At 37.9% G+C, this 22,659-nt stretch overlaps 1 protein-coding gene across 1 annotated transcript in view; it reads left to right on the plus strand.

Annotated features, from left to right (window-relative positions):
- The window catches only part of LOC106878059 (centrosomal protein 20), a 32,190-nt gene extending 9,807 nt beyond the window's left edge, over window positions 1-22,383 (plus strand). Inside the window, exons 2-4 of the mRNA XM_014927149.3 lie at window positions 2,398-2,595; window positions 12,739-12,823; window positions 18,552-22,383. Coding sequence (XP_014782635.1) covers window positions 2,398-2,595; window positions 12,739-12,823; window positions 18,552-18,636 — 368 coding nt within the window. The 3' untranslated portion in view covers window positions 18,637-22,383. The remainder of the gene's footprint in view (window positions 1-2,397; window positions 2,596-12,738; window positions 12,824-18,551) is intronic.
- Window positions 22,384-22,659: the final 276 nt, after the last annotated feature.

Here is a 22,659-nt window from a genome sequence, read left to right on the forward strand (position 1 = left end):
GAATTAATGAGTAATTGTGTCTAGGATCATGTTCATCTAACCAGGACAATACTTCATTCTGAAGCTAAATGGTACAAGTTCCTGACTCCATTCCTGAATCTTCATATGTCTTTTCTTTTAACTTTCAAACATAACAGATATGAAGGCACATGGCTCAGTGGTTAGAGTGTTGAACTCACTATCATGAGTAGTGAGTTTGATTCCTGGACTGGGTTGTGTGTTGTGTTCTTGAGCAAGACACTTTATTTCACATTGCTCCAGTTCACTCAGCTGTAGAAATGAGTTGTGATGTCACTGGTGCCAAGCTATATTGGCTTTGCCTTTCCCTTGGATAACGTTGGTGACATGGAGAGGGAAGGCTGGTATGCATGGGTGACTGCTGGTCTTTCATAAATAATCTTGCCCAGACTTGTGCCTCAGAGGGAAACTTTCTACGTGCAATCCTGTGATCATTCATGACTGAAGGGAGTCTTTATTAAACATAACAGCCACTAACCTCTGATCAGTCACCTGACAAAAGTGGCACCATGCTAGATGATGGTTAAAATTCTCACATTCTTCTATGTACTCAAAAATTTTGCACTGAATTTATTTATTCTGTTCTGATGGTCTTCAATGTAATTCATAAAGCTGGTTCATTAATGTTGGCATAATTGCAGCATTTGGTAAGCTGTAGCCAGTTTCTAAGCACTTAGGTCTCCATGTCTAAAATTGATTTGAATAAATTGTAGTGATCATGAAAACTTAATGGCTGCTTTTTAATCCTTATTCAACTCATTTACTTACAGTCCTGAATATCATGGCATTGTAAATACTATTGCCATTGGTTTCACATGAAAGCTTGGAAACCCATACATATACACACTAATTAATTACATATGATGCCCTTCCTGGTTGGCGTTAGGAAGGGCATCCAGCTGTAGAAACTCTGCCAAATTTAGATTGGAGCCTGGTGTTGCCATCCGGTTTCACCAGTCCTCAGTCAAATCGTCCAACCCATGCTAGCATGGAAAGCGGACGTTAAACGATGATGATGATGATGAAGGGGGTACCCAAAAGAAACCAGAATTTTGCATTATTATTTTATTCACTTATTTTTGTATGTTTACGCTTTTATCGCCTTCAAAGTATTTGCCATTTGAAGCAATATTTTGGTCTAGATCTGTTTTCCACTGTTTGAAGCAGTCCTGGAACTCTGCAAAGTGATGCCTTTTAATGCCTCCATTATTTTTTTGTTCACCTTATCCACATCTGCAAAACGTTTTCTATTCAGAACTTTTTTCATTTGCGGGAACAAAAAAAATTGTAGGGAGCAAGATCAAGTGAATAGGGAGAGTGGGTAAGTGGGGTTACGCTTCAGTCGTGGCTGCTTTTGATCTTCCATGAATAAGCAAGGCACAAATTTTACTGCAACTCTTTCCATTCCTAATTCCTCACTCAAAATTCGTTGGCAGGAGCTCCTGAACACACCAGTCACATCAATAAGTTTGTCAGTTGTTTGGCAACGGTCCTCTAAGGTCAGTTGATATATTTCCATGATGTTTTCGTTCATAGAGAGAGTTGACAGTTGCCCTGAACAAGGTTGGTCTTGAAGGGACAAATGACCATTCCTAAAACGTGAAAACTATTCATAAACTTGCATTTTGCTCATGGTAGCGTCCTTGTAAACTGTTTGAAGCATGACAACTGCCATTTTCCCCAGCAGAAAACAGAATTTCATGGAAGCATGCTGTTTCTTCATCTCAGCCATCACAAAAATCAACAAACAAGGGAGACGCACCACATGGCAGTATGACTCCACATGATGAAGCTGGTCAGCAGACTGATGCTTGAGGGTTGCATCAAATGATTTCTAGTAGTGAAAGCCTGAACTACAACTGGTTTGTCCCACAGAGAACATTTCCTGTTACTTTTGGTTACCTCCTCATATATCTATTGTCCTTTCCTTCATCTTTTGCCCTCTCTCTTTCTATTTCTCTCTATGTATGTATTTATATAATTCTTCTGTTAACTTAATTGACAGTGAACAAGAGTTAGCATAATGGAAAGGCAAATTAAAAAAAAAAAATAATTAGCAATGCAAGAATGGGTATTAGACTTGATGTGTCATCTAGTTTAGCAGAGCCCACTATACTTGGTCTATATTCTTAGTCAGAGGACAATTTTCATTTCTCTTCTCACCATTCTTAAGACACCATAGAAAAGAGTTGTGAGTGCACTTCTCCCCCACTTTTCACAAAGCAATAGAAAAATGAACATAGAGTAAAATAAGAAACATTGTTTTGTATTTAGAATAATATCTTCCTTTCTATGTTTATTATTAAGTAATAAGTATATAATATACCAAGTTAAATTTGAAACTTTATCATTGTTTATTATTTCTGTTGATTTTACTAGCTATTTCTGAAAGTTTGGAGAGAAAAGGTGTCCTGAACAAGGTGAAAGCTCAGATACGTGCTGAGATGTTCCATGTACTAGATGAACATTCAGAAGGAAAACCTCCAATATGTAATGAAAACCTCATTATCAATGAATTGATCTTAGAATATCTCCAGTATAACAAATACAAACACACTTCTTCAGTTCTTATGGCAGGTGAATGTGCATTCATTTCTATTTGTTTGTTTTTCATGATCATTATATTTGTGTGGAGGTTAACAAACCTCCTAGTCTTAAGGTGATAGGGCTAAGATATCTTCTGGTCCTTTTGTAGTAGGGCTTATATACTGCCTGATCCCTTCATGGAAAGGCTAACATATCTGATCCTTTGACTGTATTGTTGACTCATCATCTAGTCCTTGGGTGGTTGGGCTAACATGCCTCCTGGTCTTTGGAAGGTGGGGTTTACACAGTACTAATTAGTCCTTGGATAGTAGAAAACTTACAGCATCATGATACTTGGGTGGCAGAACTAACATACCAGCTGGTCCTTGAGTAGTCAGGTTAACACACCATCTGGACTTTAAGTCGTAAGAATGATGTGCTACTTGGTCCCTTGGGTAATGAAGCTAACACACCACCTGGGTTTAGGGTGGTAGGGCTAACATGTTTCCTAGTCTTTGAATGTTAAAAAATATTATGAACATATATCATTATCATCACATACATTTCTTCCATACTGGCATTAGTTAAATGGTGCTTTGGCAATATTGTACTTTAGTGGGGGTCATTATGGCTATGACAACATTATTCTCTCTTGTCAAAAGTGAATTAACAATAAAAATGTATTCAACTGCATCTATTGAGGGTTTTTTTTTGTTTTATTTTTTGGAGAATGACCTTCCAAATATATATTTAATCCTCATCTTCATCCTTTTAACATTTGCTTTTCCATGCTTACATGGAGAGAGTGTTTTATAGCCAGATGCTTTTCCTGTTGTTAACCCTTACTTGTTTCCAAGTAAGGTACTGTTTCCCTTAGTCCTTTGAACAACAAACAACATTATGGCTTGACATATTTTCACTGTTATATATATGGTGCTATTGTTTTTATGCAGTACACAAACATCAAGACAGTGAGAAGACACAAACTCACACATGTACATATCTCTTGTAATAAACTTTGTTTTGTTTGTGTGTGTGTGTGTGAGACTGGCCTTCGTGCTGATGGCACGTAAAAGCACCTACTACACTCTCGGAGTGGTTGGCGTTAGGAAGGGCATACAGCTGTAGAAACTCTGCCAAATCAGATTGGAACCTGGTGTAGCCATCTGGTTCACCAGTCCTCAGTCAAATTGTCCAACCCATGCTAGCATGGAAAGCGGACGTTAAACGATGATGATGATATATATATATATATATATATACATACATACATACATACATACATACATATATATATCTAGTACAGAGAGGTAACAAGGTAACACTATAGTAGGATGGTGAGAGGGGGTGCTATGCTAAGAGAAATAAAGCTAAGTTAGGAGGAATGAACAGGTAGAAGGAAGTGATACTTGAGAAGTTAGCAATTAGCGATGGGGGAACCAAAAGCTAAGAATGAAAGATGACAGACTTGAACAATGAAGAGAAAAATGATGGAAAATGTAGAAAAATGACAAAATGAAAAATTGAAAACGAACAGATGATGAGAAGCAGAGGTCGTGTGAAAGGTTTTGATATATTTATTTCTTTATTGCCCACAAGGGGCTAAACATAGAGGGGACAGACAGAAAGATTAAGTCGATTACATCGAATCCCCCCAGTGCGTAATTGGTACTTTTTTAATCAACCCCAAAAGGATGGAAAGCAAAGTTGACCTCAGTGGAAGTTGAACTCAGAACGTAACGGCAGACGAAATACTGCTAAGCATTTCACCCACCGTGCTAACGACTCTGCCAGCTTGCCACCCTTATATATTAATATATATATATATATATATATTACATGAACAATGAACGCTGAAGAGGCCTTTGAAAATCCTCTTTTGAAAATCCCAGAAAGTTTTTTTTTTTCAAAAGTTCAGAATGTCTCACAGTTTTTTGAGAGGTAGATAGATAGATAGATACATACATACATACATACATACATACATAGAGGGGATCTACTGGTGGTGTGTGGTCTGATTATAGCCTTGTTGCTAATTCTTGGGTTAATGAGTTAAGTAAGAGATTTCCCAAAAAATACTTTATATCTGTGTGTGTGTGTGATCATATTTTCCAAACCTATTGAATTGAGAACTGGAAAAGATTCTTGAATGACTGCTTCATATTTTATAACAAAAGTAAGGAGGACCTTTCAAGATTCCTTAAATTAATAAAAAGCATTCATGAATTGATTCAGTTCACCATGGAAAGGAATTTCCTTTTCTGGACATTCTAATAACTATAAAAGATGAGATTTTTGCAACCAGTTTCTATTGCAGGGACACAGACATGCACCAACATTTAGATTTTAGATCCTGTCACCCTTCCCATCCAAAAAGGAACATGCCGTTCAATATCCTTTCTACTATAAGTACAAGGCCTGAAATTTGAGGGGAGGGGGGGGTTAATCAATTACATTGACCCCAGTGTGTAACTGGTATTCATTTAATTGATCCTGAAAGAATGAAAGGCAAAGTCAACCTCAGCAGAATTTGAACTCAGTGTGTGAAGACAGACAAAATACTGCTAAGCATTCTGCCTGGAGTGCTTATGATTCTGTCAGTTTGCTGCCTTAACATACCATCCAATATGGCAAGACGTATATGCTCCATAGTTACAGATACCAGTAGATGGGAGAAACAACTGGTAGAACTAAATATGTTCCTTTGAAAACAGAAACATCTCAAAAAGTTAATAAATCATATCATAACCAAAGCAAAAGAATTCCTGATTTATACCTTATGGAGAACACTCATGCTAAAGGTGAAAATGAAAATACTAATATAAATATTCTATTGTAGTCACCCATAATCTTAGGAACCACAATGTCCTACATTCTGCCAAATAATACCTCCCAATTCTACGTCAATCATCAAATCTCTGACACATAATTTTAAAAAATCACAAGTCATCAACATCCAAAGACATATACCAAATCAAATAACTTCTAAGAAAGGCAAGGTTTATGCTGGAGAAAGAAATTATACAAGTAACAAACTCTAGAAGCCCTTGTTGTGGGACATGTGAAATAATTGAGTAAGGAACAACCAAAAGACTCAAGAATGGGAAGGAATTGAAAGTGGATGCAAACATGAATTGCAAAACAAAAAACCTCATCTACTGCATTACATGCCCCCTGTAGTGTGATGAAGATTACATTGGAGAAACAGGGACAAAACTAACCAGTCTTGTAAATGTGCATAAGAAATGTTCCATGTAGTAAACATTCAGACATTTGTACAAATGGAAGATTGAAAATATTCTTTTACAAAATGAAAGATGAAAATTATCAACCACAAAAGGCAAAAGAATACTTTATAAAAATTCTAAATCTGAAACTAAACTAGAAATAGCTGCACCATTACAAAAAATCAACTTTCTCCTGATGCATCAGCCTAGAGTGCATGTGTTTGAAAAGTTGTAAAAGAAAAGCAATGAACACTTCAGTCATTGTTTTCACCAATTGAAGACCTTGACTGCCCTTGGTGAAAACAATGATTAAAGTGTTCATCAAATAAACTAATGAACGTGGAATAGTAACATGACCTAGTTTCTAGGCAGCAGATTCTTCCCTTGACCAGTAGGGTTAAAAAGTCAGTTTTGAACTATTTTTAGAAAAACATCCAACACACAGTTAAACAAAAGAACTAAAGGCTTATCATTCAGTCAGAATAAATTCTCCATTCAAGAGAAGTGAAAAAAATAGCAGTTAGATATGCCCAGAAGAGACCATTGTTTTATAATATCATAATGCACTTTAAAGGTGCAAATATGGACAATAACAATTGGCTGAAATGTAACATAGGCGAAAAAAATGTAAGAACTTATTAATTGACTGCACCTATGATTAAAAAATGATTATTCTATGTTTTCTATAAACTATTAAATATTTCTCCTATATTGAAAAGAATGAAGTCTCCATAGAGACAACTGGACTTTCAGAAGTGAAAAATACTAAAATGGTAAAACAAACCAACCAAGAACATTAGTAGCGCTTGATAACATATCCCTACAATCAATCAATAATAGAGCTTGAATAACATATTCCTACAAAAAAAAAAACTTCTTTATAAAATAAAGGGTTTTTTTTTTATACAGACCTATACACACACACACACGTGGATACATAAATGTACACCTGTGTGTACCCATGCATACACATACATACGTGTATGTATAGATATATGCTGATATATGACATACTACGACGAAGTCTCCAAGATGCAGATAAGATAGAGATTTTTATTTATTTACGGACTCAAACATCTCATACCTTCGCGCTTTAGTCTGCCCTCTATTATTTATCTTGTTTCTCTCCATGAAATTCAGTTGTTGTCTTAAATTCATACTTATTCATTTTCTAAGCTTCCTAAATTCATGCTACGTTATATTCTATTCACCTAGAATTCATTGCTCTTTTAAAAATTACGATTTATGCATTGTTGTCTCTCAAATATTTAAAATCTACAATTAAGAGCCCTATCTACTCGCTGACGGTACCTACCCACCCCTACCCATTTTCCTTTATTCAAAAATTCTTATCGCTCCTTAAAATTATGGCTTTTAAGTGTTGATCTCTCAGCCCAAGAATTACAGCGTGATGTGCTGCTTGACTGGTCCCCCCCCCTCTCTCTCTCTTCATATATATATATATATATATATATGATGATGATGATGATCTTTTCTCCCGCCATGCCTCTGTCTACCCCTCCATCCTCTCTCTCTCTCTCTCTCTCTCTCTCTCTCTCTCTCGTAGTTTTTCCTTAAGGTCTTCAGGTTCTGGCTATATATAAATGAGAAATCCATTCTAAATTATCTCAATCCCTTCTCCGCTGACATACTACGACGAAGTCTCCAAGATGCAGATAAGATAGAGATTTTTATTTATTTACGGCCTCAAACATCTCATACCTTCGCGCTTTAGTCTGCCCTCTATTATTTATCTTGTTTCTCTCCATGAAATTCAATTGAATTCAGTTGTTGTCTTAAATTCATACTTATTCATTTTCTAAGCTTCCTAAATTCATGCTACGTTATATTCTATTCACCTAGAATTCATTGCTCTTTTAAAAATTACGATTTATGCATTGTTGTCTCTCAAATATTTAAAATCTACAATTAAGAGCCCTATCTAAAATCTACAATTAAGAGCCCTATCTAAAATCTACAATTAAGAGCCCTATCTACTCGCTGACGGTAACCCGCCCTCCCACCCCCTCCACCGGAAGTGCATTCCTCTGTCATCCTGTCATCCTCGGCTGTCTCCCGGAACCCATCTAGTGGCCTTGGCCATCCTCTCCCCTACCTTTGGGTAGCGCATTAAGTTTGAGAAATGTTTGCAGGTTGTAGGTACTGTTTTGCTTATGAATTCTTCCAATTGCAAGTTTTCTTTTCAGGTACACGACACTGCTTTTCCCCTTCCCAGGCTACAGGCCCACACCCCCAACACCCATACTGTTAGGATTGGCACTCTCAACGTCGGCATGCTGAAAGGTAGATCTGGTGAAATTGTTGAGATGCTTGAACGGAGACGCGTAGATATGTGCTGCATCCAGGAAGTAAGATGGAGAGGAGGTTCTGCGAGGTTCCTCACAGGCAAAGAACACAGGTACAAGATTTTCTGGGCAGGGAACACTGACGGGGTCGGGGGCGTAGGAATACTTCTAGCGGAGAAATGGGTGGATAAGGTAATCGAGGTCGTTAGAGTAAGTGACAGAGTACTTAAGATCAGACTAGTGCTTCATCATAGATTAGCTACTGTCATCTCAGCCTATGCACCTCAACCGGGGCTACCAGATGGTCTGAAAGACCAATTCTATGACACCCTCTTGCAAACTACCTCGTCGACGAGTGACAGGGACCTTCTCTTTGTGGCTGGAGACTTCAACGGTCATGTCGGACGTCGTGCTGGAGGCTTCCATGGCATACATGGAGGCTATGGCTTCGGTTCCCGCAACGAGGAGGGAACCAGACTGCTGGAGTTCTGTGATGCAACCGATCTTATGGTCTGCAATACCAACTTCAGGAAACCTGCCAGTCACCTAGTCACCTACCGCTCCGGCAGACACTCTAGCCAAATCGACTACATCCTCGCCAGAAATAGGGAAAGAGGGCGGCTTATAAATGCCAAAACCTACCCTGGCGAAGAATGTACCCCACAACATAGATTAGTAGTTAGCGAGTTTGGGATCAAGGCAAAATGGGTGCCCAGAATTAGACAGGCTTGGAGGAGAAGGGTGTGGAAGCTTAAAGACCCTGCAAACGGACAGAGACTTAGAGACAAGTTACTTGAAGCATTTAACGAAATAGAAGGGGATATAGCATCATACAACGTGGAAGACAATTGGAGATTTCTGTGGGACAACCTGTTGAAAGCCACTGACCAGACTTGTGGGTGGTGTAAGGTCCCCTCCCGACCCAGAGTAACGTGGTTGTGGAACAAGGAGGTAGACAGGGCTATTAGACAAAAGAAACAGGCTTGGAAGGACTGGAAGAACGGTGGTAGCAGGGAATTGTACCAATGTGCCAGAAGGGAGGCTAGGTGACAGGTTTATTTAGCCAGAGGGGAAGCAGATAAGGAAAGATTTGCCAATGTTCTGCGCCGTGAGGACCAAAGACTCGAGGTATTTCGTGTTGCAAGACAGTGTAGGAGAGAGAATAGTGATGTTGTAGGAGAGAAATGTGTTCGCATGGATGATGGTACGCTTGCATTAAATGAGGATGCAAAGAAAGAGGTCTGGAGATGTCACTACGATAGATTGCTTAATAAAGAGAATGAATGGGAGAAAGAGAGCCTGCCGTATGTCGACCCAATAGAGGGACCAGCTATCCAAGTTGATAGTACCAGGGTAGATAAAGCAATTAAGAGTATGAAGACCGGGAAAGCCCCCGGCCCATCAGGAATCACTGCAGAGATGCTCAAAATATCTGGCAGTGTTGGCTATAGCCTAGTCACCCGTATTACGAACCAGGTGATACACGAAGGAGTTATACCCAATGACTGGTGTAGCAGCATCATAGTCAACTGCTACAAAGGTAAAGGTGACGCTTTAGATACAAATAATTACAGAGGCATCAAGCTGTTAGATCAGGTTATGAAAGTTACAGAGAGGGTCATAGCCCAACTAATTAGGGAGCGGATCAATTTAGATGAGATGCAGTTTGGGTTCGTGCAGGTAAAAGCACTACTGATGCCTTATTTCTAGTGAGACAGTTGCAGGAGAAATACCTAGCTAAGGATAAACCTCTGTACCTGGCTTTCGTTGACATGGAGAAAGCCTTTGACAGGGTCCCCCGATCCCTTATCTGGTGGTCAATGAGGAAACTTGGGATAGAAGAATGGTTAGTGAGAGCTGTGCGAGCCATGAACAGAGATGCTGCCAGTAAGGTGAGGGTTGGAAATGAGTACAGCAATGAATTCCGGGTAGAGGTAGGGGTCCACCAAGGTTCCGTCCTCAGCCCCCTCTTATTTATCATAGTCCTCCAGGCAATCACAGAGGAGTTCAAGACAGGTTGCCCCTGGGAGCTCCTCTATGCTGATGACCTTGCCCTAATTGCGGAGTCACTATCAGAACTAGAGGAGAAGTTTCAGGTGTGGAAGCAAGGTCTAGAATTGAAGGGCCTTAGAGTCAACCTAGCTAAAACCAAAATCCTAATAAGTAGGAAGGTAGATAAAACACAAACCCCTTCAGGTAGATGGCCCTGCTCAGTATGTAGAAAAGGAGTAGGTAGTAACTCTATAAGATGTACCCGGTGCAAGCTATGGACACATAAGAGGTGCAGCAACATCAAAGGCAGGTTAACTAGCAAGTTAGTTTTTGTTTGTGGCAGATGTTCAGGTGCAATAAAGACTGTAAACAAACAGGAAACAACTTCTATCTCATTCCAGGGTGAAAAACTAGAGGTAGTCGATAGCTTCCGCTATCTGGGCGACCAAGTTAGTAGTGGGGGTGGGTGCGCTGAAAGTGTAGCTGCTAGAATAAGAATAGCCTGGGCAAAGTTTAGAGAGCTCTTACCCCTGCTGGCGACAAAGGGACTCTCACTCAGAGTAAAAGGCAGACTGTATGATGCATGCGTACGAACAACCATGCTACATGGCAGTGAAACATGGGCTGTAACTGCTGAGGACATACGTAAGCTCGCAAGGAATGAAGCCAGTATGCTCCGTTGGATGTGTAATGTCAATGTGAATACCCATCAGAGTGTAAGTATCCTGAGAGAAAAGCTGAACATAAGAAGCATCAGTTGTGGCGTGCAAGAGAGACGATTGCGCTGGTATGGACATGTGGTGAGAATGGATGAGGATAGCTGCGTGAAAAAGTGCCACACCCTAACAGTTGAGGGAACCCGTGGAAGAGGTAGGCCCAGGAAGACCTGGGCTGAGGTGGTGAGGCAAGACCTTCGTACATTGGGCCTCACCGAGGCGATGACTACTGACCGAGACCTTTGGAAATGTGCTGTGCGTGAGAAGACCCGGCAAGCCAAGTAAGATCGTTGCCAGTGCCCCTGGACTGGTTCTTGTGCGGGTGGCACATGAGATGCCCCATTTTGAGCGTGGCCGTTGCTAGTACCGCCTGACTGGCTCCCGTATGATTTTCGAGCGAGATCGTTGCCAGTGCCCCTGGACTGGCTTGTGCGGGTGGCACATAAAAGACACCATTTTGAGCGTGGCCGTTTTCGTGCGGGTGACACGTAAAAGCACCCACTACACTCTCTGAGTGGTTGGCGTTAGGAAGGGCATCCAGCTGTAGAAACTCTGCTAAATCAGACTGGAGCCTGGTGTTGCCATCCGGTTTCACCAGTCCTCAGTCAAATCGTCCAACCCATGCTAGCATGGAAAGCGGACGTTAAACGATGATGATGATGATGATGATGATATAAATGGGGACACATACACACACATTGTCATAAGACATATATACAGAAGGATAAGTGAGCTGAGAACTTCATTGATAAGGAAATAAATAAATAAAATATAACTTTTCATCAGGTTAGAGTAGAGTGAATTATAGCACATGTGAATGAAATGAATAATAGATACTGTAATAAATGATAGAATAAATTAAATAAATAAAATATTAGGTAAAGAAATTTGGAAAGATAATATGAATTTAGTTTAACTAGTGTTTAATTGCAACAGGTGTTAAGAAAATTATAAGCCAGGAAACGCTTGATATTAGTTATTTAATAATTGTGCTGTAACTGGATAGGTATTACACAAGCTATATGCCAGGTGAGGTGTAGCACTATGAACCCTGACAACAGAGTGGCTATCACTAAACACACCTGTCAGCAATGGAATGCTGTTAAACCATTGACAAATTGTGGTGAAAAATTTGTCTGAAATACAAATCAAACGTTAAGTTCTGTGTAAAGTAATATCTAACAATGACTTGTCACAACAGAAAAAAACATCCCCCAAAAACTTGTAATGACATACATAGTAAAGTTCTTATTTGAAGAAGGTTCCCCACCCGAAACATCAAGAACTCTAATCCTCTCATAGTATACAAACTTATGTCTATTCTATTAAAAGGACAATATTGCTTTCCAGAATATTCCTTTTTGAACATAAATATAGGCACAGTCATGTCTACTTCTCAACCACATTGTTCCAGGTTGACTCCCACTGCATAGCATCTTGAGCAAGTGTCTTCTATCATAGCCCTGGGCTAACCAAAGCCTTTTGAGTGGATTTGGCAAATGGAAACTGAAAGAAGCCTGTTGTATGTGTATGTCACCACCACTTGACAAGTGATGTTGGTGTATTTATGTTTCATAACTTAGCGGTTTGGCAAAGAGATCAATAGAATAAGTACCAGCCTTAAAAAGAAAATAAGTACTGGGATTGATTAGTTTGACTAAAATTCCTCAAGGCAGTACCCCAGCATGGCCACAGTTTAATGACTGAAACAAGTAAAAGATAGAGTAAAATAGAATTTATGAATAAGTTTTACATTTTGAAAATAAGAAATTAAATAGAATGATTAAGATAAAAAGAAATCAGTATTTATTTATCCCAAGTTTAGGTTATAAATTGAAGAGACAAATGAAGGTACAATGGTGTTTGTTTATCTCTAGTTGTTCACCTGCTTCATTGTAAATATAATTAGTATTGATATTTCATTAATGTTATTTGTTATAATCATTCTTACAGAGGCTGGTCAGTCTGAAACTCGTTTAGACAGAGAATTTATCAAGAATGAACTCAACATGGCTGAAGATTTAGAGACCAGCAGTGTGTAAGTCTTTGTATACCCCTCCTATTTAACTATTGTTTTTGTGTTGTTAAGTTGGTGGAAGGTGACAATTTTTGTTAATATGTTAATCTTGTAGATACAATTTAGGATGTTTATGTGCATGTGATAGCATATCTATCTATGACATGTGAATTATACTCTGGTAGCAATCAGTCCACAAGTCTGCAGGCCTGTAGTACTTCAGTGTTGGTAAATCCTGAGTTATGTATAACCTGAAACTGATCAGGGCTGAAGTATTGGGCTTAAAGAAGAAAACTAGTATTTGGCATACATACACACACATGGACACACACTCATATATATATATATTGTTTTTGTATTTGGTTTGCAAAACTCTTGATGTAAATTTGAGTGCTAAGGCAGGGCCTTCCCAATATATGTATGTGTGTGTGTGTGTGTGTGTGTGTATATATATATATATATATATATATATATATCTAATATATAAAATAGAGATGTATGTGTAATCGCTTATCACGGGAAAACGGCTTCACCATTTACTTCCATACTTGTGATGCATGAATAATTTGACTTGGATAAATGTTAAGCTCTTCATTTGATTTTTTTTTATTAAAAATAAATAATATTGCTTTATATTTAAGATTCACTTCCTTAAAAAGGTTCCTCAATGTCGACTTCCGGTAGCCATAGTTTTTTTTTTTTCACTTTAACTTCAATCGTTACTGTTCTCACTAAAAGTTTACTCACATTTACTGATGTAAGTAATTTCATAATTTACTAACAGAAGTACGGTTTTGTGTTTTCCTGTTGCTGAGGTTTTTTTTTTTTCCTGGTATCTTCGATACTGGCTCTCTGGTTCACTGAGTGACAAATTTCGCTTCAACCTGTACAATACTTTATTTTTCGTTAAAATTTCTTATTGACTTTCTGCCTGTCGTATTAAGAAACATAATTTCTGTTACCAAGTTATTTTCATTGTTTACTATCTTCTACACTCGTGTATTTCTGTATACATATATAACCATGCCTAGAAGGAAAATGTCAAATTTGTCTATAAAATCAAGGTCAGCCAAAAGAACGTGTCTGACCAGAAAAAGAGAGACAGCTGCAGAAAGGGAAGCACACCAAGAAAAGAACACACTGTGCACTACAAAAGCCAGAGCATCTGAAAGTGATGAACAGAGGTATGCATGGCTGACAAGGAATAGGATCTCCACTGCAGAACGAAGAGCAGTTGCAACAGCTCAGAGAAGCAACTTCTATGAAGCAGCTTTCAATTATGATCCAGCAGTTCTCATACACATGCACACATACACACTCACACACAAAGATGTATGCATATTTATGCATGTACGTATACATAACAAACCCCTCTCTCTCAATCTCTCTCTCTCTCTCTCTCTGTCACACACACACACACACACATCCATTTCATCTGATGTGTAGTACTCTGTGTGTGTGTGTGTGCGTGCGTGCGTGCGTGCGTGCATAGGGGGTTCCACAATCGCCATTTGTTTCAATTACTCTTGTGAGGATATTCAAGTAAATAATTTTTTTCATTTAATCTCCATTTTAATTTTCGTAAAAGTTTCCAAGTACCAATAAGCAACAATTTCATTCCCGGGCAATGCCGGGTGGCTCTGCTAGTATATATATATGAGACTGAATAATAAGTAAGCAACATTTTGAAACATTTAATTCATCAAAATATATTTCAACAATGCAGAAATTTTATTCATCAAAGTAAGTACCATTACAATCAACACATTTTTGCCAACGAGTTACAAATTTGTTTATTCTGGTAACATAAAAATCTGGAGTTCTAAAACTGATGAAATCTCTGAATGCACTTTCAGCATCGGTTTCATTTTTTAACTCCTCTTGCAGGAAACCATCAAGGTGCTTGAAAAAGTGATAGTTGGTAGGAGAAAGGTCTGGGAAATAAGCTGAGTGGGGAAAAATTTGTAACCAAGTTCCCACAACTTCTCGAGCATCATAAGTGAAACATCTGGTCAAGCATTGTCATGAAGAATGATTGACCAGTCTGGGACAGAGGAGTAGCAGTTTTTCATTCATTTTGGCAATTTCATGGCAGTATGTTTCTGCAGTAATAGTTTTTCCTGGTTTTAAGAAGTTATAGTGGATGAGTCCAGCAGTACATCATCAAACAGTCACTATACCTTCTTTTTGAAGAGCTCAGGTTTAGGGAAGGTTTTTGGTACTTCATTTTTTCCAACCACTGCAAAGAACGTCTTTTATTATAGTACAGAATCCACTTTACTTTGCAAGTTACAATCTGGTTACAGAGAAGAAGCGATGAGCAAATTTCATATGTGCTCATTTTCTGATTTTCATTCAAATCATGTGGTACCCATTTGTCAAGCATTTTTGATTTTGCAATCACATGCAAATAGTTGCAGGCAGTTTTCTAACTAACTTGAAGTTCTTTTGTCAGTTCTTGAGTGATTTTACATAGATCTTTCTCAATGACGGTCTTTAATTGACTGTCATCGTTGACAGATGGGCGTCCACTATGCTCACGATCTTCAAGGCTCAGGTCTCCACTGCAAAATCATTTAAGCCATTTTTGAGCTGACCACTCACTGGTCATTCCCTCACCAAACGTTTCGTTGATATCGCAAGCAGTTTCAGCTGCTTTACATCCTTTTTTGAAGTTGAATAGCAAAATTGCTCAAATATCGCGTTTTGACAGTTCCATTTCAGATGATTGTAACAATAGTGAAAAAAATATCAATGTTAATTTAATGATACATTTAGGCAAGTTTATGTCTGTATTATCAGACAATTGTAAAAATCTGTTTTAAAAAATCCCCAAAAAAGTCCAGTACAAATTCTTCATGGTTCAAAATGTTGCTTACTTTAATCAACCTGATATATATAGGTGTTTTGTTTTTTCAGTCAGTTTCTTTAGATATACTTTCTTAAGCAGTTTCAGTGCCATGCAGGGATTGAGCATAAGCAAACTTTAGGTTAGTTAAAATATATTTGTGATATATTTATAAATTTCAGCTGCACTAAGTAGATATGTTTTACACTTTTTACCATAAGAAAGAATTTTTTCTTCACAGTACTTCTTTCGAGTGTGGGGCCTCACAGAGGCAATGACCGAGACCTGGCATTATGTCATGCTTGAGAAAAAGACCCATCAAGCCAAGTAAAATCACAGTTGTGGCAGATACTGGTGTCACGCAAATGACATTCATGCCAGTGGCATGTAAAAGCACTCATTACACTCTCAGAGTGGTTGGCATTAGGAAGTGCATCCAGCTGTAGAAACCATGCCAAATCAGACTGGAATCTGGTGCAGCCTTCCAGCTTGCCAGGCCTGGTCAAACCATCCAACTCATGACAGCATGGACAATGGACATTAAATGATGATGATGAGTAACTGCAGTGATCTTGCATTTAGAAGTTGAAATATGTCACAAACATATTTTCACTAACCTAAACTTCGCATATATATATATATATATATATATATATATATATATATATATATATATATATACATACATACATATTTATAAATATTAATTATTAGCAATAAAAGCTGTATTAATACCAAAAGGTAATCTTCATATCCATCTAAACATAGATGCCTTATTAGAACACCAAATACTTATAGGTTCTTGGTATATAAAAGTACATACCTTATAGCAGATGAGAATCATGTCATCGGTGCCCATATCATGTGGTTTTGGTTTGCTGGAAGTGTTGGTCTCTGCATGCCAGTCAAATAAATCTTGCATATGTACTGGTCACTATGTGCCAGTCCAGTCTCACATTTATATGTGCGTGTGTGTATATATATACATAAATAATGTGATTTTTTTTTATATTTCTTTTATTTTTCAAAATTAAGATAGACAAAGTTCTTTTTTAATCTGAAATATACTCTCCTTCATTTTCTATAATGCTTTTCCATCTATCTGGTAGACTTGCAAGGCACCTCTTCTAAAATTCACTTGTCTGTCATGAAAAATACTCCTCCAGTGCTGTTCTGACCTTGTCTACAGAATTCTTATTTTTTCTATCCAAATGATTTTGAAGACTGTGGAATAAATGATAATCAGATATGGCAATGTTCGACAAATATGCTGGGTGGGGGTACATCGTTTCCCATTTAAACTGCTCCAGCCTTTGGAATGTCGTCATTACTGTATTTGGCTGAGCATTATCCTGATGGAAGAACACCTTTCGTCTTGAAACCAAAGATGGTCATTTTTCTTCTAGCACTGACTTAAGCCAGTCAAGCTATTCACAGAAGATCTCCTTTGTTATCATTTGGTCTGGGTTCAAAAGTTCAAAGTGGACTTAACCTTTCATATCCCACCAAATAGATAACAACACCTTACGTGGGTGAAAATATTCTTCAGCCTGGGGTGCCAGTGTTTCTCCTTTCCCGACCCATTGTCATTTTTAAAGAGAACCCATTTCTCACCACCAGGCGCTATTCAGTCCAAAAAAAGTTCATTTGTGAGATGTGACAGCAAAGAAGAGCACACGTTCACTCTTTGCATGCGATGAGACTTGGAAAGTTTGTGTGGAATACATTGACCCAATTTGCTGACTTTTCCGATGACACACAGGTGTTGATGAATGTTTGAATGACCAAATCCAAGCCTCTCTGCTTGTGCCTCAACAGTTATGATACAATTTTGTTCCACCAGAGTTTGCAGGACATCTTTGTCAAGCTCTATGAATCTTCCAAGACAAGGCTCATCTTCTAGGCTGTAGTTTCCTGCTCGGAATTTCTGGAACCACCGTTGATACTGGCTTACACTTTTGTCCATTCCCCATATACTGCGTTAATATTCTTTGCACTTTCCATTGCATTGTTGCCTTTATTGAACTCATAAAGCAAATATGCCAAATATGCTCTTTTGTCACTTCCATTATAGCTTTGAAAAAAAAATAGCTGTTAAAATCGAACTGCACTCTTCAAAATTTTCACTAAGAATAAGGACAAGACAAAATTACTACCTGCTTTTATAGCAAGTTGATGCAGGTAGTTTATCCTGTCCCCTTCTGATTTTAAGTTCATGCAATTGAAAAAAAAAACATTATTTATGGGATGACCCAATATATATATATATATATACATATATATATATATATATATATATATATATATATATATATATATATATATATATATATATATATGTATATATATATATATATGTATATGTATGTAAGTATGTATGTATATTGTATATATCTAAAATGTATGCATATTAACAGATATGCATAATCCATATATGATATATATGTAAGGTCTATATATGCTATTTATGTGAGTGTTTGTGTGTTTAATGTATATATGGTATGTAAGGCAGTGAGGGTAAGCTGGCAGAATCATTACCACAGGAGTCATATTTGGTGGAGTTGATCGAATTGTGTAAATTGACCTCGGTGATTCTCTTGTACTCTCTCAACCGTAAACTGCTGTGGTGGTAGTTTAGTTTCAGCTTACATTCAGCAGATCTATGATGAAAAACATTTCAAATTTGACCCACTTTTTTCATATATCTAGGAATACATTAATTAATGTGTTCCTTGTTTTTTATACTGTAGGTTATAGGCTCTCTAAGATTTGAATTGAGAAAATCAAGCAAAGGAACTTTTATATATTTTGTTCTGTCGTATAACATTGTTTAACTGAGAAGAGAAAAATATCATTGCAGAATTATTAAACTGTATTTTCTCCATTCTTTTTTTTTTCCAGCCCGTTGTTGTATTCTTTAGTGAATTTCTTCCTGCAACAAAATGCTGGCAGCAAAACCAAAGTCACTAAGAAAGAAACTTGGTAATAACATTTCAGAACTGTATGTGTTTCATGGTAAATGTTTGTGCAATAACAGGCTTGTCTACAGTTTGCAATGAGAACTACTATGCAGTTTTTTCATGAAAAGGAATCTACATGTGTGTGTTTTATTACAATACTGAGTCCAGCAAAAATCATTCCAAAGACAAGAGGTCTAACCATGTTTCTTCAAGCATGTAATGTCACTCACATCATCATAATTTTTTTACTGCTTTTTATGCTTGCATGGGTTGGACAGGAACCTTTCAAAATAAATAGCAACATGTCATTAGCTGCATTCCTTTGTCCTTTGTGATGTTTGCCATCCTGTAATCACTTTTCATTACTTCTGTCCATATCTCTCCCTTCTACAGCTTTTCTCCATTTGTATCTACTGGAAATTCTTTACCCATATCTTTACCCATATCATCCATAGACATGACATGTTCATATCAGTTCAGTTGTTTCTGTTACACACTACATCTCATTCCTCTTGAACCTAGTTTTTCTCTCAATCTATCTGTGCCACATCACTAACGCTTACTAATATGACACATTTCGCAGAGCATGCTTTCTACATTTCTTTCCAGCTTTTGAACATATTGTGTGTGTGTATTTGTGTGTGTGTGTGTGTGTGTGTGAGAGAGAGAGAGAGAGAGAGAGAGAATGAGTGAGTGTATTTGTTTAGACAAATATCTATAGATGAACAGACAGCCACAGTAGGTACTGCTCTGCTAAGAGAAACTGAAGCAAAACTTTCCAGGTGCAGATTGATGCCATAGAATTATGTGTGTATGTGTGCATGTATGTGGGAGAAGGGAAGGAACATATCTGCTGGAATTCTGTGATGCAAATGACTTGATGATCTACCACAGGAATTTTAGGATATTAGCCATCCACTTGATTACCTATCAATATGGTAGGTGCACAAGCAAGATTAACTACATTTTCTCCAGAATATGAGATGGACAGGTGCTTGTAAATGCAATCTTTCTTTAGTGAAAAATGTACAATCCAACATAAGTGAGTAGTTAGTGACTTCAAACTCAGAGCTACAAGGACTCAGAAAAACAAACCTGTCTAGAAAAGGAAGATATGGAAGCTTAAAGACCCAGTAAATAGTCAGAAAGTTAGAGAAATTGAGTGGAAGCATTTGACATAGAGAACAATTGAAATTTGCTACAGGACAAACTACTGAAGGCTACAGACCAAACCTGAGGCTGATGCAAAGTTTTGGCCAGACCAAAGTTGGTGTGGTGGTGCAACAGTGAAGTAGACAGAGCTATAAAAGTGTAAAGACAGGCTTGGAAAGACTGGAAAACTAGAAATGACAGAGAATTTTATGAGGTAGCCAGAAGAGTAGTGTGGGAGAAAGGTTTACACAGCAAAGGGAGAAGCAGAAAGTAGGAAATTTGTTTGTTCAACATGAGGATCAGAGATATGAGATATTTTGGTTTGCAAGACAATGTATCAGAGAAAATCAGGATATTGTGAGTGAGAAGTGTATGTGAAAAGATAATCCACTGTCCATACTCACCTTTTTTTAACTTGAGAGTTTGTTCTGGCACCCCTTCCAAAGATCAAGTTTCATCACCTTGTCCCATGTCTTCCTGGGTCTACCTCTATCACTGTTTCCCTCTACAGTCAGAGATCGGCACTTCTTTACATGTCCTCATCCATGCACATCACATGACCATATAGCTCAGTTGTTTCTCTTGCACACTACATCTGATACTTCTTATGCCCAACTTTTCTCTCAAGATGCATACACTCTGTGGTACATGCACACTGACATTGCACATCCAGCGAAGCATACTGGCTTCGTTTCTTTCAAGCCTATGCATGTCCTTGGTTGTCACAGCCCATGTGTCACTGCTGTGTTGCATTGCTGTTCACACACAGGTATCATACAATGTCTTTCACTCTAGGGAGAGGCCCTTTGTTGCCAGCAGAGGTAGGAACTATCTGAACTTGGCCCAGCTTATTCTTATTCTCACAACTACACTCTCAGAGCATCCACCTCCGCTACTAACTTCATCACCTAGATAATGGAAGCTATCTACTACCTCTAGCTTACCCCACTAGCAGTTGATGGAGTCTATTTTCTGCACATTTTCAGTGTTTATTGTACCTGTGCATCTTCCACACACAAAAGCTATTTTCGCTGTTAAACTTCCTCTGATATTGCTGCATCTCTTATGTGTCCATAGCTTACACCAGGTGTGTATTTTATTATTATTCTGCAGTCAGTCATTGCGACTATGATTGTTTATGGCTTTGGCATGACTTGATAAGCTTTCTCGATACTGGTTGGTTTTTCATTTGGGTTTGCCATTTATTATGATCGGTTCCTTTCCACCATGCTCATTTTTGCAGTATCTTTGAATCTCAGTCTAGGTATTCCCTGGTTTCTTTTCCCCCTTGCATAATTGAGAGTAAAGGATTTGTCTGGAGTATTTGTTGTTGTCCATCCTGTGTATGTGGCCAACCAACAAAAATTTCTGTCAATGAGGATTTCTATCATAGTAGACAAGCCTGAAAATGGAACATTTGGTGCTATTCAAGAACACTTACTTGGTAATTAAAATACAAATAAAGTGAATCAAGTACCACTTCTAGCCACTTTGGATAGGCAATTTCCACACCTCATTCTCATTTCAAGCCAGAGTTTTAGTGGTACACCAATCTAAGCACTCATTGTACATACTTATTAATATATTTCAATAGATGTATACTACTTGCATCTCCTCTATATGTGTCTGTGTGCACATACACATGCATGCACACAAGTGTGTGTGTATGTAGACTGTTGCTATCATTATTAAGGTGTTGGGCTGGCAATTAGAGTGTCAGAAAAATTCCTTTTTGGCAGAATCATTGCAGTATCAGAAAAAATCCCTTTTGGGATTTTGGACAGCTTGGTTCCACAGTCTGTTTTGGCTTGGTTTCTACATACAGCTGGATGCCTTTCCTAACACCAACCACTTTACAGAGCACACTGGGTGCTTTTTATGTGGACCCAGTGCTTTTTACATGGCACCAGTACCCACACCAATGCATTTTTGTGGCATTTTGGTTTTCAATTGTTGTGGTGGGTGGGTCTTGTTGAGTTCGGCAAAGCATCACATACCTTGATCCATGTCAGTCTATAAATCACAAGAATAAACAATAATAGTCACTGGATTGCATCTTTAGGAATCCTGCTTTGCTTATGGCCAATTTTATGGAGGATACTTTGGAGTTGCAAGTCTTAGCATTTTGAGATCAGCCTTCAATACTTCATCCCATATCTTTCTGGATCTTACTCTTCCACAACTTCCCACCACTTTAAGTGATCAGCATGTTTTTATGCAATCCACATCCATCTGCATCACATGACCAAACTATTATTATTATTATTATTATTATTATTAAGGCACAGGGCTAGAAATCTTGAGGGGAGGTGATTAGTCAATGTGTTGGCCTCAGTATATAACTGATATTTTATTATATTGACCTTCAAAATGATGAAAGACACAGTTGATTCTGCCAAGGTCAACTTGCTAGACTTTGGTGGGAGGGGATCATCAAAGTAAAGTACTAGTCAAGTACTGTGCTTTATAGTTTTAATTGATCCCCTCTTCTCAACTACTGGCCTTGTGCTTACATTGGAAACTATTGTTTTTCTTCTGTCCTTCGTCTATGGTATTTAAGAATCAGATCTGGATCACATCAGTCATTAAATATTGAAAATAAAAAACATAAACCACATTAATTTTTAATCTCATCTTTATTATTGTCTTCCGTTTGTTTTGTGTGTGTGTGTGTTTCTAAGAAAATTTGAATGCCTGACCTATTGGTTCAGGACTGTAAGCCATTCTAAAAATGTACTATTTCTGCTATCTTCTTGCCTGATGTTGCAACATATTAAGCAATGGTTTTGTATTATGTCAGAGTAAACTTTTTTCTTTGTTTTTCTGGAGTTAATCCAATAAGTACCAGTCATATACTGGGGTTGATGTTGAATACCCATTTGAAATCTGGCATGGAT

The sequence above is a fragment of the Octopus bimaculoides genome, chromosome 7, assembly GCF_046866305.1.
Source record: "Octopus bimaculoides isolate indiv1 chromosome 7, ASM4686630v1, whole genome shotgun sequence".
In the NCBI taxonomy this organism is placed as follows: domain Eukaryota; kingdom Metazoa; phylum Mollusca; class Cephalopoda; order Octopoda; family Octopodidae; genus Octopus; species Octopus bimaculoides.